The 27,880-nt window shown below is 41.5% G+C and overlaps 1 protein-coding gene across 2 annotated transcripts; it reads right to left on the bottom strand.

Annotated features, from left to right (window-relative positions):
- Window positions 1-717: 717 nt before the first annotated feature.
- Window positions 718-27,638, bottom strand: lrrc45 (leucine rich repeat containing 45). 2 transcript variants are annotated; one of them, XM_028567582.1, is made up of 18 exons: window positions 27,536-27,638; window positions 25,784-26,099; window positions 24,911-24,972; window positions 24,748-24,818; window positions 23,603-23,781; window positions 22,361-22,489; window positions 20,678-20,790; window positions 19,946-20,004; window positions 19,658-19,735; window positions 14,990-15,125; window positions 11,412-11,489; window positions 11,148-11,259; window positions 10,955-11,025; window positions 10,182-10,274; window positions 7,123-7,215; window positions 6,448-6,621; window positions 3,682-3,829; window positions 718-2,027 (listed from the first exon to the last, which is right to left on the bottom strand). In XM_028567582.1, exons 2-18 carry the CDS (start codon window positions 26,010-26,012, stop codon window positions 1,828-1,830), a joined length of 2,025 nt encoding a protein of 674 aa, XP_028423383.1. In that variant the 5' UTR covers window positions 26,013-26,099; window positions 27,536-27,638; the 3' UTR covers window positions 718-1,827. The 2 variants fall into 2 exon arrangements, with proteins under 2 accessions (XP_028423383.1, XP_028423384.1); XM_028567583.1 differs by lacking the exon at window positions 27,536-27,638 and having other exon boundaries at window positions 25,771-25,937.
- Window positions 27,639-27,880: the final 242 nt, after the last annotated feature.

Raw genomic sequence — 27,880 nt, 5'->3', positions numbered from 1 at the left:
TAATAACTTTCAATTCAATTCTGTTTCCTAACAAGAGTTATCTCAAGACACTTTACAGATAGATTAGGTCTAGACCACACTCAAAGACCCAACAATTCCAGTAATTCCCCCAACTTTGACCTACCATGAGTGTTTTTATTGTTGTAGTCTATCATTTTTGGGGCTATTTATCACTGCACTACTGTACAACTGTAATGGAACTATATTCCTATGGATTGTGTTTATTTTACTTACTTAACTTTTTTACTTACTAATCCATTTTACTTTCCACTTTATTGTGTTTTTAAATGTCTTACTTTGTGGTCATTGCATTCTCAGTAGTTAGAAACTTATGCTTACAAAAAACATACAAATGACCTAAAATGGCAGTTAGGGAAACATATAGTTTGTTATCTGGATTTTGTGGGGTATTTATTAATGTTTTCACTTTCAATAGGTGGACTACCAGACCCACACTCTTTATTAATAATGACATGCGATGAAATGAAAAAAGAATGTCAGAGAGAATGATGCTGAAGGTTCCTCCATACTGACTTTCATTGGCTTTAAGTGTATGTGATCTATCTTGACAGTTAAGGATCTTTGGCTGTAATTCTAAGACCCAGTGACCTCATACATCCCCACCCCACCAACACGGATAACATTACAGTATTGTGTGTTTGTGAAGTGTATTAATAAATAATAGACTACTCCATATCAAATCATCCACACATTAAGAAAATTTATGAGACATTTATTTTAGAAATTACCACATTTAACTGAGAAAAAAACACATGTAATCAAAAACAGCAGAATGGTAAAAACACGCCTGAAAAAATAAAATGACAAGTATCCATTACATATCTGAAACAAAATATCAAGATATAAAACAGCAATTTGTATTATAAAAAAAAAAATACATCCAGAGTTTATTAGCACTTTCTCGTAAAATATTTTGTAAAAACAGCAGACTTTATTTTGTATCTGAGCTGGAGAGGGGCAGCTGTCCGGTACGACCGATACAATATTAAGACATATTTGGACCAAATCTCATTTTGTATGCAAACACTAACAATGGTGCCCTGCTTTTGTTTCATTTAGACTGGATTAGAAAAAGAATGAGTGCAAGCGGATGGGTTGGACAGCGAAAACAGATACAAATGATGCTGATAATGTACAGTTCATTTTAAGCGCAGCACATCTCAGTTAATGGGAGAGCGAAATGCACGAGAGTGGGAATTTTAATGGCAAACATCTAAGGACATGTTAAACATTAAGTCAGGGCTGTGGTCATAGCAGATTTAATGTCCTTTCAACAGCAGTTTAGTCTCAAATCAAATATTTTCTTAAAATAAGACCAAAGCACTCTGTGCAATTGTAGACATTTTGAGATGCTTAGCATGTATGGTTCCCTGATACTGTTTTTACCCCTTTTATTATTTTTGATGTTTGTTTCGAGGGTAGCAATAGATGAAAGAGCATAATTTGTCTCCTCAAGAGCATTAATGTGCTAAATTCATCTTAAGGTGTAAAAATGCATCAAAAATATATCTTGTAAGTAATTTTTGTCTTCTGGGGACCAAGAATATCCTGCAAATGTCATGGATGTCAGGCCAGTCGCTTTTTTTCCCCAAACTTTTTAAACCCTTCATTTCTTGACTGGATATGCACACTGTGTTAGGTATGATTACAGATCACAGTCATATTGCCCAGCACAGAATACACTCTTGATTTCCCTGTGTTTTCCAAATGTTTCAGGTCCAGACAATCATGATTTTGTTTTATTCTTCAGACCGTGCTGACCTGTGCAGGAAGTGTGCGAGAGCTGAGAGGGTCGAGGTCTGTGGGTCATTTTTTGGGACTGCTGTAGTGTCCCAGAGGCGAGCCCTGAACGTAGGTGAGGATGGCGCTCTGCAGGTAGCTGGCTCTGTTGGCTTCGTCTTCCCTCATCCTCTGGATCTCCGCCTCTTTCAGCCGCAGCTTCTCCAGCATGGAAGACATCTCACTCTCTTTGTCCAGGAGCACCTCTCTGTGGTTACTGCTTAGTACTGCAGGCCAGCAAGCACAGGGGGAGAAAGGTATGAAAGACAGCGCTACAGAAAATATTTCATTTTTTTTAAATATGTCAATATTACAGGACTCAAACAGTTCAGATTACTGGTTGACCTGGGTAGTTCTACTTTGTTTCAAGTAGGTTGGTACACATGTGAAACCTTTTGCTGTATATCTTGTGGAACATGATGCTAACGGTATCAATACATTTCTTAAGAAAAATTTATCTGAACTGGGATTACTGACACAAACAAAGGGCCCTATCTTGCCCCCGGTGCAGCGCAAAGCCCGACGCAAGTGTCTTTGCTAGTTTAAGACCGACGGAGTTGTCAGTTTCCCGTCCAGCGCCCACGTCGTCTAAATAAGAAATGCACCTGCACCCATCTGTGGCCCATGGTCTTACAGGGAGGTGTGTTCAGGTACATTCTGGGCGTACTGCTATCTTGAGTCAGCGGGAAGTGATTGCGCCATTGACCAACAAAAACCTGGTCTAAAGTCAATAACGCAGCATTTCATTGTTATTTTAACAGAGCATTAGTAAAATGCTCCTAGGCTCGTGCACAGCGCGCACACACTATGCTTGTTACACACACACAGGGACACACAGCAGCACACACACATGCAAAAGATTACAAATAAATATATTACGGTGCAAATCCTCCATCATAATAGCAATGCGCCAAGGTCCAAACGCGCCTGGCTTTTAAAGGGAATGGGAGATGATCTCTGATTGGTTGATTGCATGTTACGCCCAAAACACACCTCTGATTAATGAAGACACTAAGTACAACCCTTTAGGACCATGCGCCCAGCGTATGGACCCTTTTTTCCGCTGTCAAACTAGCAAAAGTGGATTTGGACACGCCCTAAACGCACCTGCACCAGGCGCTTTACGATTGTTAAAATAGGGCCCAAAGTGTTATGATATCAGTATATGTCTTCCAGGAAGTTATGTGGTTAGTTTTAATAAGGGTCAGAACTGATATGACATATATGACATGGTGGGGGGTGTTTGTGTGATGCTGATTTAACCCAGGCCAAACAGCAGCTGTGGAGATTGATTGAGGAATTGATTGAGGAAGCAGAGGTAGAGAGTCTCAAGCGGATGGCTGCACGTGACACGCTACCACACAGAGAACACCATTTGTTTTCCCACAACACTACTTTTGTAAATACACCTTTTAAAACCTGAACTACACACAAAAGGAGCTGGCTGGCGGAGAAGTCAACAAGACGCTGGAGCTGCTCGGAACACACGAGCAGGCTGTCCCTCCAGATGACCGATGCTAGCACGGAGCACAAAACAACACGGCGGCTGGGTGAGTCAGTTTAACACAGCACAACCACTCTTAGGTAAGAACGTATACACTCATCCTGTCTCATTCTCACGTTAAACGCAACACGCAGGGAGAGGAGACAATACCATTCATTTTACGAGCTAGGTTAGCCTTTAGTAACTGTGTGTCTTTAGTATAAGAGTCCAGGTCAGCTTAGCCGTGTAACACCCTTTCTACACAACCGAGCAGTACTCCTCGCAGACTGCATTGTGATTGAAAAAGGAAACTAATTGACTTGTTAAAATGTACTCTCTTTTGCAAAAGGAAAATAAAGACTTGTGTCAAGTGATAAGAAAAAAACAGTGGGGTGCACCTTTAATCTCTCTCTCCAGAGCACTGATCTTCTCTTTGAGTCCTCCCTGTGCCGTTCTTTCTGCCTGCAAATGTCCAATCTGCTCCTGCAGTTCCACCTTCACCCGGCTTACTTCAGCCACCTTCTCCTGGTCCTTAGCAGACAGGTCCTGTAACAACACGCCACCTGTTAAACACCCACATCATTTGGCTGACAACAAACAAATAAACCCCATCATTTATCTCTTCTGGAGGCTCGTCAGATGGACGAGGCCACTGTACAGCAGCCATGAGTATCTGTTGGGGTTTATCCCAGCATGCATTGAGTAAGAGATGCGGTTAACCTTAGACAGTTGGCAGTCTATCATAGAGTTGCAAAGTGGCAGTGGCGGAAGAAGTATTCAGGGGCCCGTTTCAGAAAGCAGGTTTAGTGAACACTCTGAGTTTGTTAACCCTGAGATGAGGGAAACTCTGGGTTTTCTGTTTCAGAGGTGACTCAACCTCAGAGTCAGTTACTATGGTAACTTAACCTCAGAGTCAGTTACTATGGTAACTGAGCCTGTGAACCTAACCTGGTCGGGAGCAGGTTTTCTTCTCCCAGTCTCCTCCCTCTGACACAGCGCTCATTCATTTCCTCATTCATTCATTCAGTCTGTATCAGGCGCATTTTAGACCAGTTTGTTATCGGGATGAATAAAAAAACAGGGTTGGTTTATTAACCATGTTAGGCAGACTATAAAACCCGGCTATAGATGTATTTTCATTTCCAGATAACTACCTATTTGAGCGGTATCGTTTTTCTTCCCAGTCTATCAGATATGTAGATGACCTTATCCGTCCTCATATCACTAACGTCACCCATCGTGGACATGCTCTTACATCCCAGTAGATTACGTTTATTTTTTTGCAAAAGGCAGTGATGCGGAACATATTAGTAAAGCCGCTGTAGCAAAGCGCCGTCAGAAGAGTGTGACTCGCTCTGAAACATTTTTTAAACGTTTTTGTAGAGTTCCCTGGACATAAACCAGTAAGAGACATAAAAATAAATAAATGATTGTAAATCATAATTCTGTTAATGATGGTGCTGCAGCCTCAGAATGGGATTAATAGTAGTTTACTTTTTCAACCATAGCATTGCACCTAAATTATAGGTGTAGCCTACTACCATTCCAGTTTTCACCAGTAATATTATAGGTTACCTGTGATTAAATATGAAATGAATACACTATATTAGAGCTTACGCATTGACTCGAGCAGCTATTTTCTCCCACACCAATTCTCGCTATTTTGCAGCAGCAGCCGTGTTGCTTTTTTAACAAAATATATGTTGAAATTTGCTGTATGTGTACATGAGTAGTTCCACCGACCAGTTTGTTTGTGGTTGTTAGACTCAGAGTTTGTTAAACCTCTTCCCTGAAACGGGCCCCTGATCCTTTACTTGAGTAAAAGTGCTAACACCACACTGTAAAAATACTCTGTTAAAAGTAAAAGTCCTGCATTGAAAATGTTACTTAAGTAAAAGTATGTTAGTATCATCAGGAAAATGTAAAGTATTCAATCCAGAAAAACAATAGAAACTGGAAACGATCCAAACTGTTCTGTCAACCAACTAAGTGTTTAATCAGCTAAGTGGACTTGTAGGCCTTTATATTGTTGGGTAGTTTAATTTATAATAAAAATAGTTTTTTGTTTGCAAAAATCTAAATTTTTAAAGTGACTAGTAACTAAAGCTGTCAGATGAATGGGGTGGAGTAAAAAGTACAATATTTCTCTCTGAAATGTAGTGGAGTAGAAGTAGAAAGTACCTCAAATGTATACTTAAGTACAGTACTTACATTCCACCACTGCAAAGTGGAATGAGTTATTTTGGGTGTCCAGGATCTGTCGGCAGCGCAAACAGGTTGTGAATACAACATTAACATATCACCTTTTGAGTTGATTTGGTGAACTTTTTTAGCCAAACAGTTGCTTAGTTACACATCCAGTAGTTACAGAGTAACATTATCATTATCATTTAATTAGGAGTGGTGTTTGTGGAAGTCCAATATTCAGAGCTTTCAGCCGAGAACTCTCTGTAGGTTCATCACTACACAAGGCACCTTTCTATTTTCATATTGTTTTTACATTTTCATTTGATACATTATTATAAAAATATTGATTGTAGGTGCTAAATCTTATCAAAATATTTTATATATACAATGGGTTGCATAAGTGTAGTAAACCAATATCGGCTGATATATAATCATCAGATTTTTTTTTTTAACTCTCAAGTATCAATATTGGTATCAGCCTAAAAATATCCCATATCATTGGGTCTATAGTGGACATTTGAACCATGACACAGAGTCGATGGAGCTGTAGCGTAACCAGTAGTCTCTCATCGCAAGACCTTCCTCCACAGCGCTGCGAAGGAGGGTCTGGCTACTCCACAAACGTGCTCTGGTTTATTGGCATTTCTTTAAACCAATCACAATCGTCTTGGGCGGTGCTAAGCACCAGGCGCAATGACGGTGCCTCTGCAAAATAGCCTCAGGAAGGAACTTGTTTTGGTGGAACATGTGTACGTTCTAAAGTAGTTTTAGTCGTGCAACAGAAAACTCAGATTGGACAGATAGTCTAGCTAGCTGTCTGGATTTACCCTGCAGAGATCTGAGGAGCAGTTAACTATAGTCCTCACAAATCCACCGGAGTTTAGAACGCCAATACAAAGAAAGCGGATAGTGAGGGACATCCGGCGAAAATGAGGGACATCCGTCGGAACCTCCGGCGGTCCGGAGGGCTTCCTGACCTGCTGGAGCTCCTCCGTCCTGCGCCGCATTGCGTTTATCTCGCTGCCCTGCTGGCTGTTCTTGGCCTGCAGCTCAGAGATGGTCTGTTTCTGCTGGGAGCAGTGGAGCTGGACCTCCTGTAGGTTGGAACGCACCGAGCGAAGCTTCTCCTCCAGGCCCGACACAAGCTCCTGCTGCTCAGAGGAAATAAAGCAGAAAGTGACAACAACTGACTTTAAAAACAATGAAATGTGAGGGTGGGGGAGAAAAGCATGCTGTAAGGCAATTTCTCAAATACCTACAAATTAGTTTTAATAAGTCATACTTATCATTTGCCTCTGCTTTTCCAGGTTCTTTTATAAAAAACACACTTTGTCTGACTGTTATCTAGTCTGAACAAGGACTTTCAAGTTCACGTGCTAGTGTACAGTATAATACAAATAATGAAATATATTCAACATTAATCTATTGTTATATTGTTCAGTAAATCCCATTAAAATTCAATGAGGGATTTAAAGGGATTTGATAAGTGGATTTGAATTTGATGAAATGCAATGGAACCCCATCCCTACTTGTGGCACTATTGAGGCTTAGATTGTAGCTCATTTGTACGTCGCTTAGGAAAAAAAGACATCATAAATATAAATGTAGTAACATCTTAATAACTGATCAATGATGCTCATTTTTAAACTCACCTCCTCCAGACGTGCTTGAGCTCGCACTCTTCCCAGTTCCTCCTCTGCCTGGGCCCTCTCCGTCACACACACTGCTTTAGCTTTACTCAGCTCCTACAACACATGGACATTATTACATGGCATTACATTAAGAGCACAGGTAGACTGGAGATTCCAGCAGTACTTCCTACACACTGTGCTCAAGGTGTCCCTGAAGATCCAAATCACAATGAGGAATAATACTTCATTCTGTAGAAAGGATCCCAAAATACAGGGCTACTGTGTTGTAGGACAGTAGGTTGGGAAGATGTTAATCTTATCCTGTCCACCAACTGTACCTCTCCACCTACACTGTATTCATTTCACAATAGTCATAACATTCAACCCCAGCTTTTCCTGAGAAGTGGGAAATTCCCAGCTTGGAAAGAGAAGCCACCTTGTGGATTTGAATAACCAAATTGTCTGGAAAAATACAGTTAGGGTAAGCAATAACTTCCTCTTTCAGTAAATACAGGCCCCACTCAGTCTTTGGCAATACACCTCAGCTGCCATTAGTGATTTTATGTAAAGAAAATAAAAGTTCACGTAGGTGTCAGTGTCTGATGCTGGTACCGTTCATATTTCAGTGTCTGATTTCAACCACTGACAGCGCTTTCACAACAGGAGATGGATGTGCCGTACATTATCATGGATCGTGGTGATCGTGGTGAGCTCGTTTGTCTTTGTTAGATGTGATTGCTTAATACAATGGGACATTTCTGGCTAAATAAAAATAAAATTTAAAACGTCTTTCTTCAATTTCTGGAACGTTTTCTTTACTATCAACAATCTCCAACTGTATCAGAAACAACATCAGTCACATAGTGCTGGGCGGCATGAGCAAAACCTTGTGTCACAGTATTGTTTAAGATTATGTTGGTTTCACGTTTTTGTTTTTGCATGACTGGGCCTTATTATAGATTTACAGTGGCCTATACTGTCAGGAGAACAATATAATGAATATAAAAAAATGACGTTCTGCGGAGTAATTTTGTAAATTTTTACAATTAAGTGTTACAAATTGTTGTGCGCCATGGTGCTTTGCCTTGTTAAAGAAAGTTAGTTGTGGGTTATTAATTGTTATGTTAAAAGTTATATCCATACTGTAAGTAAGAAGGGTATGCAGTTAATCTTGGTCCACTCTCCATACACTACACTCACAACCTGCCCTACGCAGCGAACAATATTATATATTTTGCTGAGTTACAGCAATTGTTTCAACTATGCACCGTTATGGCGGTATATTAAAAATTCATATCATACAGGAAATTCAAACCGGTATACCAATGCGTCTGATATACCGCTCAGCCATACAATCACAGTTCTTGATGTCTCCACGTGGTATCTCCGTAGCCACTGTAGTCCCGAAACAAACAGTAGCTACTGTGGCTATGTGCATAGCCTCCGCTGCTACACAGCCGCTTAATGTAGAAAATCTGGCTTTCAGCTAATAAAGATAAAATGACTAGGGCTGGGTACCGAATTCAATACTTTTTAGGCACCAACCGAATTGCATCAAAAGCAGGGATCTTCAACCGGGGGTCCGGGAACCCAATGGGGGTCCTCAGAGTCAATGCAAGGGGGCCTCCAAATTATTGTTAAAGGAACACGCCGACTTATTGGGACTTTAGCTTATTCACCGTAACCCCCAGTGTTAGACAAGTCCATACATACCCTTCTCATCTCCGTGCGTGCTGTAATGCTGTCTGACCGCTCCAGCGGTATCAGGCCAGCACAGATCCTGCAGGTGAATGGTTCCAGTAATCCTACTGCTCCCAATAAGTGACAAAATAACACCAACATGTTCCTATTTACATGTTGTGATTTATAGAGTCACATCGTGTACAAAAAACAACGTAACATGAGACACAGCCGTCTTCTATCCCTAAACAAACCAGGAACTATATTCTTAGGAGGAAGAATATAGTACTTTGGCGGAGTGATATGCTCGCAGCAAGCCTGTCTGAGAATATAGTTCCTGGCTTGTTTATGGTTAGAAGATGGCTGTGTCTCATGTTACGTTGTTTTTTGTACATGCTGTGACTCTACAAATCACAACATGTAAATAGGAACATGTTGGTGTTATTTTGTCACTTTTGTCACAATTTGGAGCAGTAGGCTAGTTGGAACCAGTTACCTGCAGGATCTGTGCTAGGCTAAGCTAATGCTGGAGCCGTCAGGCAGCGTTACAGCACGCACGGAGATGAGAAGGGTATGTATGGACTTGTCTTACTCTGGGGGTTACGGTGAATAAGCTAAAGTCCCAATAAGTCGGCGTGTTCCTTTAATGTTTTAAAGTCTTTTCAAAAATGTAAAAGTCTTAACATGAATCCAACAAAATATTAGCAAATATAACTCCCCACTGCTAAAGGCTTACTGGCGTATAGGTAAGGTAGTCACTAAGGCCATCCACAGATACAGTTAATCATAAGGATTCACTGTTCCACATGTATGTTTAACATTTAACATTAAAACATGATTTATAAACTCATGCCAACAATTATTAGGCTATTTTAATGGATTAGTTTTCTATGCAAAAAAGGTAGGTATAAAGGCTCTAGGCCTGCTCCTTGGCCTGCATGTTATTGTAGGCCCAGTTTAATATGCAACTTAATTTAATATAATATATGTAGTAGGGGGTCCCTGCTCTGTCTCTCTTTCAGTTAAGGGGTCCTTGGCTTAAAAACCGCTGAAGACCCCTGCTCTACAGTATCGCATATTGAAAAATGTCTCGTCATTCAATACCCAAATTCAATACCTAAGGAGTAAATCTCATCAGAGTCAGTGAGCCGTAATGTGTAATGTTGTCATTTCTTTTTGTTTTATAAAACTGGTATTGAATAAAGTATCGCTTAGGAACCGGTATCAAAGTCATGGTAATGGTATCGGTACCGTTATCGAACATTTCTGAACAATACCCAGCCCTAAAAATAACAGACCATAACAATACCTGATCTGTTATTAGCAGTTACTTTGTTGCCTAAATGTATGTGTTGTATTGTGTTTTTCTCTTGTTAAACACGGCCCCTCTAAACTCCGACCTCTTCCAGTTGTATCCGCTGTCCCTCCAGCTTGAAGATGCGTTCCTGCAGAGCCCTCTCGCTCTCTTCTAGATGACGAGTCATATGCTCCACCTGTGAAGAAATTTGAACTTTTTAGTATTTCATCGTTTTCTAACTGTAAAAATACTCTGTTACAAGTAAGTCCTGTAGGGAAAATGTTACAAAGTATTATCAGGAAAATGTATTTAAAGTATTAAAAGTAAAAGTACTCAATGCAGAAAAATCCTCATATTTTAGAAACTGGAAACAATCCAAACTGTTTTGTCAACCAACTAAGTGTTTAATCGGCTAAGTGGACTTGTAGGCCTTTATATTGTCAGGTCATTTTAATTTATGTGTTCTGTGTGCAAAAATCTCAATCTGTAAAGTAACTAGTAACTAAACCTATAACAGCTGAACATAGTGGAGTAAAAAGTCTAATATTTCTCTCTGAAATGTAGCGGAGTAGAAGTAGAAAGTGGTATGAAAAGAAAAGACTCAAGTAAAGTAGATGTATCTCAAAATGTGTACTTAAGTACAGTATCGGATTCAAAAATCGCATGTATCGTGATTTTTTGTGACAATTTTTAAAATCAATTATTTCCCCCAGAATGGATTATTTTTAAACCGATAATTCACCTAACTATTTTGTTTCTGCGATACCACTCATGCGACTACATCATATCTGTTTCCAGCAAAACAGATCGAAAGCAGAAAATCCATGTTCTGTACGTCTTTACAAATGAAATAAAGAAGAAGAAACCTGAGAGCACCTCTTTCTGGCGGAGACTGTCCATGTCCTGCAGGGCTTGCTTGGACCTTCGCTTCTCTATTTCCAGACGGTCTGAGAGAGGGTGACATATAGGAAATCTCTGCTGGCTTTTATGTGAAATAATCTCATGTATCTGTAAATAGGAACGTGTGTGTGTGTGTGTGTGTGTGTGTGTGTGTGTGTGTGTGTTTTACCTTCTGCCTGTGTGAGCTGCAGCTTGAGCTCTGCCGTGCTATTGGTCAGCTCCTGCTTCAGCTCAAAGATCTGCTGCTGCTGAGACTTACACCTCCGCTCCTTCTCCTCCACCTAAGACACACACGACAGTTAGGCTCACATCTAATAATAAATAACTTGCGCATAATGCGTGTGTGTGTGTGTTGCTCAGCGTTGGCATTTACATTCTTTTGCAAATCCTCAAGACATAAATGTACACCGTTCTGAACAGAGATTGCTCTTACTTTATTCATGAGTTGGGCGTTGGTTTCTGTCAGGTTTTGGATCTCTCGGAGGAGTTTGCCCTCTCTGTGAGCACTGTCCTACAGGATGGAAACACATGAGGTACTTTCATTAGTGAGAGCAATATCTCAAAAAGCATAAATGATTCTGTGTTTGTGAACTTGTTGCGTTATTGTTTAGCAGAACTGACTGTTCAGATTACCGAGCAGACTGTAGTAGGAAACAGACACCAGTCACTGTAGTTTTTTGGAACACTGAACTTTGACATGATCTTTTTCTGTTAGTGAGGATTCTACATGATTTGTCCATGGCAAGGCTGTATACTGTTAACAAAGAGATGTTCTTCTTGGCATCGCAAACTTGATTTCAGCCGCACAGCACAAGTCCATATGTGAATTAAAGATATAAAATGAGTCAATTTGTGAATGTAATTGTAGAATAGCATTTAATAGTTGATTTGTATTTAATAATATATACTCTATATATTTTTTAGGATTTATTTCAGTAACACTTATTTCATAATGTCACTTTTCAGGACAGTGGTGTTGTCACTGCCCTTTTACCCTTTAGTGGGCATTCACATTTCCTTTTAAAAACTTTGTAAAGTGTCTTTGAGTGTTAAAAAAGCGCTATATAAATAAAATGCATTATTATTATTATTATTATTGTGGCAGGGGGAACACGCAAAAAACCTGCAGCGGACCTGCAGCAAAAGGTTGAGACCCACTCAACATTTGGAGAATCTCAATCCCACGTCACGCTGCGGTGGCCAATCATGTAATCGGAGATCAGACTTGTCGGCTCACATGAGCTAGCTATAGGCTGAATCACATATGGAAATTTTTTAAACTTTGTTTCCTGTACAAATCACTAGAGCTGTCCTTTATTAAAGAAATTTGTATTTGACTAATCCAGGGATTTTCAACTGGGGTCCATGGCCCCTAGGGGGTCCTCAGAGTTAGTACAAGAGGGCCGCTAAATTAGGTTAAAAAATAAGTTTTTTTCAAAGTCTGAAAATATACTTTTATATGAATCCAACATATTAATAGGGGTGGGGGAAAAAATCGATACAGCATAGTATCGCGATATTTTTCTTGGCAATACTGTATCGATACACAGACGCCAAGTATCGATCTTTTATGATATATGTGTTGGTCAGTTTGTCTGCTTGACAATCACATTTTGCACCAATAAAACTGAAGTGTGATGAACAAACAGAGAAATGTATATTTTTAGATACAACAGATGTTGACAAAATTGTCCTTTCGGGACATCATTTGAAATTGGGAAAAATCTGAAGTTGGAAAAAAGGTAATATATTGCAATATATCGCAGACTATTGCAATATCTTTAAAATCGCAATAATATCGTATCGTGACATAAGTATCGGGATAATATCGTATCGTGAGGCCTCTGGTGATTCCCACCCCTACATATTAATAGCAAAGATAAATTGGCCTATTTGTGAAAAAAAACTAAATACTTTGTGTCCTATTTTAACGATCTAAGCGCACGGCGTGAAGTGGCTGGTGCAGGTGCGTTTAGGGCGTGTACAAATCCACTTTTGCTAGATTAACGGCGGAAAAAAGGGTCCATACGCTGGGCGCGTGGTTCTAAAGGGTTGTACTTAGTGTCTTCATTAATCAGAGGTGTGTTTTGGGCGTAACATGCAATCAACCAATCAGAGATCATCTCCCATTCCCTTTAAAAGTAAGGCGTGTTTGGGCCTTGGAGCATTGCTGTTATGATGGAGGATTTGAACCGTAATATTTTTATTTGTAATCTTCTGCATATGTGTGTAACAAGCATTAGTGAGCGTGCGCTGTGCACGAGCCTAGGAGCATTTTACTAATGCTCTGTTAAAATAACAATGAAATGCTGCGTTATTGACTTTAGACCAGGTTTTTGTTGCTCATTGGTGCAATCACTTCCCGCTGCCTCAAGATAGCAATACTCCCAGAATGCACCTGAACACACCTCCCTGTAAGACCAGCACGCCCATGGGCCACAGATGGGCGCAGGTGTAGCTAACGTTAGATGCTGGCTATATTGACAGTCATAAAAGCCCGTGCTCACGCGGAGCTCTGTAACCAACTGACAGACACACTTTTTCGGCTTAAAATTACAGTATGAACCGCTAAAAACACAACAACCTCACTGTCCTCTCCACACGCCAGTCAGGCACGCTTCCTCGGCTTAGAATTACAATACAAAACGCTAAAAATACCACTACCTTGCCGACGGAACACACTTCATTGGCTTAGAATTATGGCAACAATCGCTAAACACACTGCAAACTCACAGTCCTCTCTTTCCGATTTACAGCCCCCCTCTCGTGGCTTAAAATAACTCACGGTTGTCGGCTCCAGCTGCTGAACTACACGCTGTAAACAGCTATGGGCTGCTTGCCTAGTCCTCCCGGTACTAACTAGCTGTACTAACGTTAACAGTTAGCATGGCGCCGTTAGCCAGGACCAGTCGGGATCACTTTACTGGCTATGTCTCAATTGTTTTTGCGAGTAACCAACTCGGGTACTCTAGCTATATAATTCAATGTGAGTACACAAATGTTGAAATAACAAAAAATGCCCGTCCCTAGTAGCTGTGATAAATTAGCCTGAATCTAATGCTTACCTGTTCAGGAGAAAATAAGCCAACTCTGCGTCCTTTTGGGATCTAAGCTGTCTCCATCTTTCAAATACATCTCCAATATTTACCAGGGGGTTGTTACGTCTCTGGTCACGCAACTGTTAGAAACATGCTGTTTTCTTTTTTTTATGTCATGTAGAATCTATCTCCGTTGATCCTGTTCGTTTGTTTGCTGCTTTCATGGCTGTACTACCGTTACAGCTGTAGCGCGCTGGGTTTACGTTTTTACAGGTATATCTGGCAACCCGGCCTGCCTGTCAAACTGGGCCGTTGATAACAACACATAGACCAAAACATAAACATAAATTCCGTCACGGAATGTAAATTTCAAAAAGAAAAAATACTGACATTAGCATTGTTGTCAGAAAAGATAGTATTTCAGTTTAACATGTTTCCTTAATATCTGATGAGGCATTGGTGTCATTTTTGGATTTATTACAGTACAAATATTACATATTGGACCTTTAAGGATTTACTGTGTATGTTTAACGTTAAAACATGATGTATATAATATACATTTATTTTCATCCATTCAGCCCAGTTTAATAAGCAACTCAATTGTATACAGTATATGTGGTAGGAAGTCCATACTCGGTCTCTCTTTCAGCTAAGGGGTCCCTTGCCCAAAAAAGGTTGAAGACTAATCAATTAGTTGAGTTGATCGACAGATCCATAAAACTTCATCACGAACCATGACGCAAAAGCACCATGTCAAGTCTTGTGTTTCCCAGAGATATACTCATGCGTTTCTTGAAAATAAGTCATTTAGCATTAAAAAAATATTTTTTTAAATTACTGATCGACTAAAGAAATCTAACTCGACATAGACCAAGACGACGATAATTGACCACTAGGAGGGGGTAGCCCTACGAATCACATTTGATGTGAAATGACTTGTTTTGCAGTGTTGTCTCTCCTCATCTGTCCGTACCTCTTGCTCCTTCTTCCTCTCTCTGCTCTGTCGTTCCCTTTGTTCTTCTTTCTCAGCCTTCACTCGTGTCAGCAGCTCTCCCATGTTGTGGTTTTTCTGCTCCGAGAGGGCGAGGGCAGCCTCGGTCATCTGAAGTCTGCACAGAAATCACACTGCGTAATCAGAGTTACTGCATGTGCTTCTTCAGGCAAGGCAGCTTTATTTATATAGCACATTTCAGCAATAGGGCAATTCAAAGTGTTTTACATATTACAGCAGGTAAAAACAATAAAAAATATAAAAACAGATAAAACATGAGAATAAAAGTTACAGTGCATTACAAGAAATGAACAGTTATTTAAAGAAAGGCAGCATCAAAAAGAAAGGTCTTCAGAGTTGCAGCAAACCTGCAGTTTTCTGGGAGATTGTTCCAGATATGTGGAGCATAAAAACTGAACGCTGCTTCTCTCTGTTTAGTTCTGAATCTGTGGACAGAAAGCAGACCTGTCCCAGACAACCTGACACTTTGTGTTCTGGATCTTTCAGTCCCCAGATCTATTTTGAAAGAACTACTGTAGAAGGTTAGCCTAGAAATCTAGACGCACCCTAGCAGCAGCAATTGTAATTTGCCGCCAGGGCCGTCTAGCTCTGTTGGCTTGCAAGCTGGAAAAAACAAATTCTGATCAGGCCAATCACATCGTGTATAGTGTTGGTGGGCAGGCTTAACATAAGGATGGCAGAGTTGCGACGGTTCTGTGTGAATTCCCTGCTATTTGAAAACAAAGAAGATGGCTGCTGCTGCTGCTGGCGAACAGCGGTCTTTGGAATCGGCTTTAGCTGTGACTCTGGAAGACTTGGAGTTAAACACAGAAGTCATTCTTAAAAAAGGAATCTGAGTTTTCCCGACCGGATACGGCAAAAGTTGAATCTATCAACTAGTGTTGCTCTGGTTGGCTATGAGTGCAGAGGGAATTTGAAAGACAACTGTTTATCCCGCCCCTTGGATTGAGTCCTGCCAATGGTGAGTTCCCAGACTCAGACCAGAACATCTGGATGTGGGTCTGGCTTGTCAGGCCAGTAGAAGGTTTCTTTAGAAGTCCAATGTTGTGTGTAGGTTTCCACCCCGGTCTAAAGACCTGTGAAGACTATGTAAAATAGTCTGCTGACGTATAAAGTTACATGACAGGATGAGGGCTGCTGGTGGTCGCTGGGGTAAACGCAGATCAGTGTACCTGCCCCTTTCATTTCAAAAACACACTTGAAAAAAAAAAGAAAAATAGATTTTGTCTCACTGTGCCTAGGCCTGTAACAATTATTACATAACTGTCTAATTGTCTAAATTTTTACATAATCGCGGTTTCTTTGTTTGACTGCAATTAATTGCCAATATTAGCTAAGGTCCTAAGGGGTATGACTGGTAATTGTTGATTTAGTTTACATAGGCCAAATTTGTATACTCACAAGCCCCCGGCTGAGCGTCGCTACGTTGGAGTTTACCCCGGTGGACGAGAGGGTCGCCTCCCTACGCCTGCGGGTTGTGGGGGGGAAAACTCTGACTGTTGTTTGTGCATATGCACCAAACAAGAGTTCGGAGTATTTGGCCTTCTTGGAGACCTTGACTGGAGTCCTGCATGGGGCTCCAGTGGGGGACTCCATTGTTCTGCTGGGGGACTTCAATGCGCACGTGGGCAATGATGGAGACACATGGAGAGGCGTGATTGGGAGGAATGGCCTCCCTGATCTAAACCAGAGTGGTTGTTTGTTGTTGGACTTCTGTGCTAGTCATGGATTGTCTATAACAAACACCATGTTCGAACATAGGGATGCTCATAAGTGTACTTGGTACCAGAGCACCCTAGGCCAAAGGTCAATGATCGATTTTATAATCGTTTCATCTGATCTGAGGCCGTATGTTTTGGACACTCGGGTGAATAGAGGGGCGGAGCTGTCAACTGATCACCATCTGGTGGTGAGTTGGGTCAGGGGGTGGGGGAAGACTCTGGACAGACCTGGTAAGCCCAAACGGGTAGTGCGGGTAAATTGGGAACGTCTGGAGGAGGCCCCTGTCCGACAGACTTTCAACTCACACCTCCGGCGGAGCTTTTCGTGCATCCCTGTGGAGGCTGGGGGCATTGAACCCGAGTGGACAATTTTCAAAGTTTCCATTGCTGAAGCTGCGGCGAGGAGCTGTGGTCTTAGGGTCTTAGGTGCCTCAAGGGGCGGTAACCCACGAACACCGTGGTGGACACCGGTGGTCAGGGAAACCGTCCGACTGAAGAAGGAGTCTTTCCGGGATATGTTATCCCAGAGGACTCCGGAGGCAGTTGCAGGGTACCGCCTCTGCCGTGAAAGAGGCAAAGCAGCCGGTGTGGGAGAAGTTCGGAGAAGACATGGAGAAGGACTTTCGGTCGGCACCAAGGTGCTTCTGGAAAACTGTTCGCCACCTAAGGAGGGGGAAGCGGGGAAGCGGGGAACCATCCACGCTGTGTACAGTAAGGATGGGACACTGTCGACCTCAACTGAGGAGGTAATAGGGCGGTGGAAGGAGCACTTTGAGGAACTCCTGAATCCGACTAATACGCCCTCTATGTTAGAGGCAGGAAGTCACTGATGTAGTCAAACAACTCCATAGTGGCAAAGCCCCTGGGATTGATGAGATTCGTCCAGAAATGCTCAAGGCTCTGGGTGTGGAGGGGCTGTCCTGGTTGACACGCCTCTTCAACATTGCGTGGAAGTCTGGGAGAGTGCCAAGGGAGTGGCAGACTGGGGTGGTGGTTCCCCTTTTTAAAAAGGGGGACCAGACGGTGTGTGCAAATTACAGGGGTATCACACTTCTCAGCCTCCCTGGTAAAGTCTACTCCAAGGTGCTGGAACGGAGGGTTCGGCCGATAGTCAAACCTTGGATTGAAGAGGAACAATGCGGATTCCGTCCTGGTCGGGGAACAACGGACCAGCTCTTCACTCTCGCAAGGATCCTGGAGGGAGCCTGGGAGTATGCCCAACCGCTCTACATGTGTTTTGTGGATCTGGAAAAGGCGTATGACCGGGTCCCCCGGGAGATACTGTGGGAGGTGCTGCGGGAGTATGGGGTGAGGGGGTGTCTTTTCAGGGCCATCCAATCGCTGTACGACCAAAGTGAGAGCTGTGTCCGGGTTCTCGGCAGTAAGTCGGACTCGTTTCAAGTGAGGGTTGGCCTCCGCCAGGGCTGCGCTTTGTCACCAATCCTGTTTGTAACATTTATGGACAGGATATCAAGACGTAGTCGGGGTGGGGAGGGGTTGCGGTTCGGTGGGCTGGGGATCTCATCGCTGCTCTTTGGAGATGATGTGGTCCTGATGGCATCATCGGCCTGTGACCTTCAGCACTCACTGGATCGGTTCGCAGCCGAGTGTGAAGCGGTTGGGATGAGGATCAGCACCTCTAAATCTGAGGCCATGGTTCTCAGTAGGAAACCGATGGAGTGCCTACTCCAGGTAGGGAATGAGTCCTTACCCCAAGTGAAGGAGTTCAAGTACCTTGGGGTTTTGTTCGCGAGTGAGGGGACAATGGAGCGGGATATTGGTCGGAGAATCGGCGCAGCGGGTGCAGTATTACATTCAATTTATCGCACCGTTGGGACAAAAAGAGAGCTGAGCCAGAAGGCAAAGCTTTCGATCTACCGGTCAGTTTTCGTTCCTACCCTCACCTATGGTCATGAAGGCTGGGTCATGACCGAAAGAACGAGATCCAGGGTACAAGCTGCCAAAATGGGTTTCCTCAGGAGGGTGGCTGGCGTCTCCCTTAGAGATAGGGTGAGAAGCTCAATCATCCGTGAGGAGCTCGGAGTAGAGCCGCTGCTCCTTCGCGTCAAAAGGAGCCAGTTGAGGTGGTTTGGGCATCTGGTAAGGATGCCCCCTGGGCGCCTCCCTAGGGAGGTGTTCCAGGCACGTCCAGCTGGGAGGAGGCCTCGGGGAAGACCCAGACTAGGTGGAGGGATTATGTCTCCAACCTGGCCTGGGAACGCCTCGGGATCCCCCAGTCGGAACTGGTTAATGTTGCTCGGGAAAGGGAAGTTTGGGGTCCCCTGCTGGAGCTGCCCCCGCGACCCGATACCGGATAAGCAGACGAAGATGGATGGATGGATGTTTACTTCATAGGCTGTGTACCTGTGTTATTATCTGGGTCACATGACAGTGATGTAATCAAAAGATGTATCCTGGTATTCATTCAAAACTTTAATGTGTTTAAAAGGGTAATCCATGAATAAATATGTTTTTGACTGAAAGATACAATTATATTGTTAATCGCAATTATTTCTGAGACAGTTAATTTTGTAGCAAAATTTTGAATTGTTACAGGTACAGAAAATAAGCTTTTATTTCTGTCATTCAAAGCACCGCCGTGCTTACTCTCTTGCTTGCTCGTCCGAGACACACGTCTGCAGCCGGCAGTTCAGTGTTAGCGTTGGATGGCGCGACCTGTGTCTTTTTTTTTTTTATTAGTTGGAAAAGCCAAAATGTTCTCCCCTCGTCCTAAAATGATCATACACCGATACTGTGTAATTCTTACTGCAGTCCTTCATACTACTTTGTGCTTGACTGAAAAATATCTAACTAAATTATGTAACTTATATTACACACAACACCTACGCACAGACTGTGCCCTCCTTCTTATTGTGAATAATTGAATAAAGGAAAATGAAATTCTTACTTCGCAGTGAGGGAGTTGACAGCTGACTTCCTCTCATTCAGAGCTTCCTGGAGTTGGCCTATCTGAATAGAGGTGGACCTAATCAAACAGGAAAATAGGCAAAGAGGCCATTGCCATGAGGTTATGGATACAAAATGTGATTAATTGAGGAAGATGCAGAGTAACTGTTGAACATATTACCAATATTCTTCCTGGGTTTATTTCCTTTCCAGTGCAAATATAAATGATATGGAGATGTGCCTCTTTGTTATAAAACTATGGTTATGGGTAATGACACCCTTCACTCACCCGTTGGAGCGTCCCATCTCCTCCCTCTGCCTATCTATGGTATTCATCAGGCTAAGGTACTAAAAGAGAGGAGGAACATCCACAGTCACCAACACAGACTTTATCCAAAATCTGTAAAACGTAATAATAATAATACTTAGAATTTAAAGTGTTAACCCCACCAAACTTTTATGTGTATCAAAAAAGTTGATCTTTAAATGCAGGTTTGCTTCATTGGCGCATGGTGACTGCGCTTAGCTTCAACTCATGTCAGTCCAGCTAAACTATGCTGTCATTTCTCTGGATGTTTTAAGACTTGAACCAGAGATGCTCAAAAGTATCTGTGCTCAAGTCCAAGTCATGTCTCAAGTCTTTGAGCTAGAGTCCACATATTTGCATTCAGCTCTTCTTTTGTTTTGGCCTTGTATGAAATTTTTTAAGTCAAAATTTATGATGAAAGGGAAGGCAGCTGTTTGTTGTCCTCTCTCACGTGTGGCCGTGCGCAGCAGATACGTAACGTACTGTATTTTGTGTTACGTAGGTAGGTTATATAGGTTACGCAGGGAGGGGAATAACATTCATCAGGCGTTTCCTGAAAATAACAACACGAGTTTCGTATCTCAAGTCGAGTCTGAAGTCATGCCATTAGTTTTGCAGGTATTAGCAGGCAAATCTACCTCCCGTAAAACTTATAAATTGTAATCTACACCTATGGAATTATTTTATTCTTTGGTGTAAGGGGGTGAGAGGTACCTGCCGGCCCTTCTCCTCTTTTAGTGTCTGAATCTCCTTGCTGAGGACCTGGGTCCTACTGCGGCTCTCTCTCAGGGTGGACTGTCTGTCCGAGTTGTGTCCTGTGGTCTGCTCTGAAAGGGTTAAACAACAGGAGCAGAGGGATAATAAGTGAAGAAAGAGAAAAAATGGGTCCGGAGCAGAGGATGCATGTGAACAGGTATCACTGGGTGATAATCCGTACCACATTCAAATCAGCTGACATCCAGTCGAAATCCTTCGTGGTCCACTTCTGGGATTGCTCCAGTGCTGGATTTCTGAAGACTATGGTTAACTACTCCTCAGATCTCTGCAGGCTAAATCCAGACAGCTAGCTAGACTATCTGTCCAATCAGAGTTTTCTGTTGCATGACTATTTTACAGCGGCTCTGTGCGGAGCTTAGCGCCGCCCATGATGATTCTGATTGGTTTAAAGAAATGCCAATAAAGCAGAGCAGGTTTTCTTCCCATCCCAGAATGATGTGTGGGGTAGGCAGACCCTGATTCAGCGCGCTTTGGAGGAGGGTCTAATGGCCCTATGCCTGTAACCATATTTTGTAACTACATTATGTACTTTTTATGTATAGGAATATTTACATTTATACACATATTCAGTGCCTATGAATTTAGTGTCATATATATGAAGAGGAATATGTATAGTTATATGTTTGCGAGAAAGAATATTACTAGCTATACTTTTCTTATTTTTATTGCATGTGGTTGTTTTGTCTGGAAATGTCATATCTGTTTCTGTCATGTTTTATGTTTTGAGTGGACTCCAGGAAGAGTAGCTTTAAAATTGTGTAAAATTATTCAAATTGAAGCAATAGTGTTCGAGCATGGACAATTTTAGACCCACTAAAAATATATAAACTCCCGCCTTTGGCTGACTCTCTATCTAATATGTCAGAGGGAGAGCAGGAGAGCGGTTGCCCCTGTGTAAGAGTAACAATCACGGATGGCACTTATTGCAGTAAATATTAATTCCTCTGAATATATATCCCAAAAAATCTATCCCACCAGCAGCTGTCCTCATGGTGTATGTCTTATACGTATACTGAAGGATGTGATCAAATTTGTGCCAAGAAAAGCCCTGTATATTGTAATATCAAGTTGAAACTGAACAATGTGATCTCATATCCAATAACTCAGTTTATATGTATTATACAAGCTTGTATCCAATGAAAAGTGATTGCATCTGTTTTGATAACATTACTTAGAATCTATTCTTTTTAACAAATAATACAATTTGCATGACTCCTACCACATTTAGTTGTCTTTTGGCTTCATTTTCTGGAGTCAAGGTTAGGTGATAACATTTTCATTTTTCCTTATTCTAGTTTGGTATAAAACAGTAATTTTGATGAACTGTCCCTTTAAGGAGGCTGACAGGATGCAGCTGCATGTTTAGCTTATTACAAGCAATGAGTAATTCAGTGTAGAAAAAAACTAGGGTAAATTGTACCAACACGCATGCTTAACCATGTACCACACACGCACACGCGCACACACACACACACACACACACACACACACACACACACACACACACACACACACACACACACACACACACACACACACACACACACACACACACACACACACACACACACACACACACACACACACACACACACACACACACACACACACACACCTTACCAAGTGCTTTGAGTGTGTCACTAGGTATGTTGTTCCCTGCCATCTCCAGCTGCACTATGCTATGGTTCTTCTGCAGAGCCTCCAACAAAGTCCTGCCACCCAGCAGACCAATGTTGTTCCACCTCAGATCTGTAAATACAGTCAGTGAGAACAGCCAAAGTGGACCATTAGTCAGTCAAGCGATATACACCAGAATACAGCAAGAACCTGTTCTTCACCCCTCCAACTTGTGAATTAGATTGATCATTCTGCATGTTTGTTAACCACCAAAAAAAATCTGTACAGACTACCTCTATTTAATTAAACTAGATTAATTTATTGTTGACTTTTTTGTATAAAAGAACTCTTTTAGGACCTCAACTACACGCAACTTATGATCAGTTTAATTGCATGCAGAAACAATCTGTGATTATGCTTGGTGTAGTCTATCTCAACGGATGTAGACTGCTGGGATAAAGCTGTCATCCAGCGTGTCTCTAATGTGCCGGATGTCCCTCCCCCTGCGCTATCTCCACTTTGTATTTTGCAAGGGCACTGTTACCACATCCTGGGCTTAGCGCCGCCCAGGACGGTTGTGATTGGTTAAAAGAAATACAAACAAGCCAGATCTTTTTTTTCTTTTTTTAACCTAACCCAGGATAGAGCGGTGTAGCCAGACCATACTCCAGCACTGACACAGCGCTGGGAAGATAGGTCTGGCAATGCGGTTACACATTTTCTTGAAATTGCTAAGCCCTAAGCACAGCCAACCTGAATTATTTCACAGTAAAATATGTGGGATCTCCCTGTACAGAGCATGTCCCACCACTGGGACCTCAGCTGAAAAGATGTTCTGACAAGAAAACAAAGGGAAAACCTTGAAGCAGGGATTTTGTCAAATAATTTTCAACAGATTATTATATATTTAGGCTACATCTCCACCGCTACGTTTTGGTTTTGAAGAGTTTTGAGCCAAAAGCGAACTCCGTGCACTCAAGTGTTTTTAGCACTAGTAGAAGAACTAATCTCCGTTTAAACTAACACGCTCAAACCAAAATATCACAAGAACATTCTTGTAAACTGGGCGTGCGCTTGCCGGGGTAAACAGGAGGCAGTGTGTATACTGCGCCCGTTGCTGGTAGTTGCCATGGAAACAATAGTTGCTTAGTCTCAGAGAAGGAGACGTCATGACCCAATCAGGAGGCAAAATATCGGCGTCGGTATAGGGGTGAAGTGGTCATATTTGTTTGTATTGCGTCTCACCTAGCACCTGCACAGTGGTGTTGCGTTTAAGAGCCAGAGCGAGCTCAGACGCTCCGTGGTGGTTGATCTGATTGTTGCGCAGGTCCAGCTGTGTCAGCACGCTGTTGGACGCCAAACCATCACAAAAGAGTGAAAAGGCTTCGTCCCACACTCCCAAAGCGTTCCACTCCAACACCAGCCTGCAAACAGTATTCACAGGTTGTAAGCATTATGTGTTCATGGGGACATCATTCTCTGTTGCAGCAGTGTGGGGTTATGTTTGTTTTCAAGTTTATGTCCTGATCAAAAATCCTTTCTAGGAAGATAAATACGTAAGTTATTAGTTGATTCTAATAATATGCGGTAGCAGTCAACTTTGATAAGTATATATGTTGTTATATATGTCCAAGCTGTGAGCCACTGGCATAAAAGCATTCACTTGAACAATAACAAGTCAGGGTGCTCAACAGCAAGGTTTTACCAAGGGCCCCCTAACGGTTCAACAGCCATGGTTAGACCACTCATGGGAGCTCAAATAAGGACTTGTGATGTGACATGTACAAGCAGAACTGACATTCTTCAGTTCTTAACCCTTGTGTTGACTTCGGGTCAAATTGACCCATTTTCAATTTTTGTTTTATATCAGAAAATATGGGATGTAGAAATAAGCACTGAAAATGTGTAGAAGAAAAATGTAACAATTTAAAACATTGAAAAAAAGTTTTTTTCAAGGTTGACAGGAAGACAACACAAGGGTTAAAGGGTAACTACCTTCTTTTTTTTATCTGAACCCTATTTTCCTATGTTTTGTGTCTAAGTGACTGATGGGAACAACAATCTTTGACATTGGTCTAGTAATAAGGGAGATTGCTGCAGTCGGCAGTCAGTGAAACAAGCTACAATGTAACTTAATAGGGCAATTGTGCAGCTTGTATTTACAGTACGTATAACAAAAGGGCTTGTTCTGCCACTGACAGGCTCAGATTAATATTCTAAATGTCTGACAACATTATGGAAAGGATTTCTAAGGAGGTCCACCTTCCTGTTAAAGAGTAAGATCCAGCAGCATCCAGGTGCCATTATGACAATTGTTTCACACTTAAAAACCACATGTCTGGTGTTCAGCGACAGAAAATATATTCTCACGTGAAGAGCATTGTTCTCACCTACGCAGAGTATTGTTACGTGCCAACAGCTTTCCCAACATCTCTGCCCCTGTCGATCTCAGGTTATTTCCCTGTGAACAATATTTTCCATCAACAGACTATCCAAACACTTAAAATCCATTAGGGTCTGAGAGTGCAGACAGTCTAATTTGGCAGGTGTTACCTTCAGATCCAGGACTTTTACAGTTGTGTTGCCAAACAGTCCAGTCAGAAGTACTTTGGCACCTGAGAGTCACATACAAGCATAAAACCAGACACTCTCATACATGATGTTAACTTATTTCATCAAATCCCATGTACAGACAAACCAACAATGATTATTCCTCTGTGCCATAGAGCTCCATTGTTGTCCAAAAACTATTAAAAACACATCAATGAGCCACACTGTTGCACTAGTGATTTGTTCTAATTTGGATTAATCCGCCACTGAAAATAGTCCCAGACATTTGCACAATTTCCTCCTGTTTGAGCAGTGTTTGTTAAAAACTACAGTGGTCAGTTGTTTTAGGCTTTTCATAAAAAGTAAACTATATATTTGTAATTTTCTTTATAAGATCCAATGGGTGAGCAACAGACAGGGTATGGAAATCAGATAATATTGAGAGACACATTGTTGGTTTTGGTCTTGGAATTTGATTAGTAAATATATATATATATATATATATATATATATATATATATAAATAAATAAATGTAATAATAAATTAATAAACGGTTTTTTTTAAGTCAGACTAATTAAAATGCATTGGATGAGTTGGCAGACTCAGGCAGGTTTCAGTGAACAGTCACATGCAGTAGTATTAACAACCACATTGCAAAGTAACCCAGAGTAAATGTGCATACCACTGCATCAGTGACAGTTATCCATTATGGAAAATCAAAAGATGCAAATTTATTTACAAGCATGTGTTTGCATTTACAGTATATGCATGCTAATTGACTCTTGCTCTTATAGCAAGAAACTTACAATGTAATAAACCAAACTACTGTACATATAGGCTGTGTGTCAATCTCAAGACTTACACAATATACACACCTTCCTCGCTGAGCATGCAGTCACTGAGCACCACCTCTGTAAACCCGGTATCATTTTGGAAGGCCCTGGCCAGCACAGAGCAGGTATCTGCAGACAGGCTGTGTCCACTCAGGTCCAGTCTAGAGCCCTGAGCAGCCCTGCTCTCCTGGAGCTGAGCCACAACACTCTCTTGAGGCTCCGCACCGCCCTCCTTACACAGACGCAGGTACACCTGCCTGAAATCCTCCATTGTGCATCACCTGTCTCTCCTTTTCATCTGAGATGAACAATGCTCTCTTCAAGTCTTCCTTCTTTCCTCTGGGACTTGTCCTGTTGACTGGAGAAGAAAAGATTGAATTTGCAGACTAGTGATAAAATGATTAGATGATTATTTGATCAGCAGAAAATTTACTATTTTAATAATTGATTAATCCTTTAAGTCGTTTTTTTAAAAGCCAAACAGTCCCTAGTAACTTCTTAATTGTGAGGATTTAGTGCTTTTTTTGACTGATGTGATTATAAACTGAATAACGTTGGGTTTTGGACTGTTGGTTGGACTAAAAAACACATTTAATGACATCCCCTTGGGCTTTAGTTATTCATGATGGCCATTTCTCACAATTTTATAACTATTTGTAGAGCAAAGTTTCAATAAATGAATCCAAAATCCAGAAAACAATCATCAGATTATTCAATATAAATTTGAATGTGCTAAATGTGCTGGTTTTGCTGTAAAGTATCTTTAAGTACCATTTAAAATGCTATATAAATAAAATGTATTATTATTATTATTATTATTATTAGTAGTAGTAGTAGTAGTAGTAGTAGTAGTAATAATGAGAAAACAATTTCTAGCTGTAGCCCTATACACAGTGTCTAATGAAAATTAATTTGACAGAAAACAGAAAGTACCATTCTAATAGTTCCATCTGTCCTGCATCAAGTACGTTAAAATTGCACCTCAAAGGGGATTCTCTCTGCCGGCCTCCTGTTTTAATCATGTACAGAGATCTACTAGCAGCTCATTACCATCAAGTGGAAGTAAGCAGAAGGACCAAAGTAAAAAAGCAGTTATCAGCTGCCTTTGTGGGGCCAAAAAGCATGAAACTCTTGTGTGGCAGAGTCAGTGCTCCCCGATTACTGGGTTCGCCTACAGGACTAATCTGGCTATCACCAGACCAAACTGGGTTTACCCAGTCTACTCCAGGACAGTTTCTGATTAGGAATACGTGGATGATTAATCAGTTAAAGATTTGTTAGGCACTGACAGTGTCCCGAGTCACTGTGATGGACAGATGCTCAACCCACAAGTACAGGTTCCACTTAGAAAATCTAAACAACTGGAACTGACCTGGCAAGTACGTACTGCACTGTTACAAGCGCCCTCAAAACAGGAGCAGTTTAGAGTGCATCAGGATGAGGAAATTCAAACTTTAAGAACTGATTTGCCTGTTATGTTAGCTAGCTAGCTAGTTGGCAAAAGCATAACATTAACATGTAATAAAATAAACACTGCTTGGTGGAATCCTATGTTTGCCGAATCAAAATATGGCTTCTATTAATTTAGAAAAGGTATTGCGTTTTATTTTACAAGATATGTATCTTGGTAATAAGCAAGCAACATTTGTTTTGCCAATTTTTGAATAAGAGTTATCGTGTACGCGAGTCAAAAGTTCGTTCTAGGCTATCAAATGGTTGCCCAACCTAAATTACGGAAGTATTTGGGTTTTCCTGGGAATATACGAACTGTATCTTGAAACAAAAATTACAAACCTCAGCGACTGACGTCGCAATACGAATATCTTCGTAGCAGTTATTGTTGTTATAGACTGCACAGCTGACAGGCAAAGGAAGCCAACCGACAAAGTAACTAGGAAGTGTTTTTCGGCGCAAAGCATCTTGGTCAACGTAGTTGTTTTTTAAAGCGTGAGCATTTTTCGACCCTCAATTAAAACGGCACTTAATCAACCTTAATCAGTCAAACTCAGAAGTCAAAGGGGCATAATGTTTATTAATGTCATGTTTTATAACGTATATAGCATATATTGTGACTTGTTGGAGCCCAAATAAGAAATAATGAGTAACTTATTGAACCAGCAGATGGCGAAATACAAAAGA

Source organism: Perca flavescens, chromosome 21 (genome assembly GCF_004354835.1).
Source record: "Perca flavescens isolate YP-PL-M2 chromosome 21, PFLA_1.0, whole genome shotgun sequence".
NCBI classification, from domain to species: domain Eukaryota; kingdom Metazoa; phylum Chordata; class Actinopteri; order Perciformes; family Percidae; genus Perca; species Perca flavescens.
This window is presented reverse-complemented; position numbering and strand designations above follow the sequence as displayed.

Bases quoted from the DNA above. Each gene is read 5' to 3' on its own strand.
- lrrc45 (XM_028567582.1), bottom strand. From the start codon at position 26,012: ATGGAGGATTTCAGGCAGGTGTACCTGCGTCTGTGTAAGGAGGGCGGT. The intron at 20,791-22,360 runs GTAAGGTGTGTG...TAACCCTTTCAG, and splicing joins TGACACACTCAAAGCACTTG to AGCAGACCACAGGACACAAC. The intron at 6,622-7,122 runs GTGAGTTTAAAA...TCCTCTGAGCAG, and splicing joins CTCAAGCACGTCTGGAGGAG to CAGGAGCTTGTGTCGGGCCT.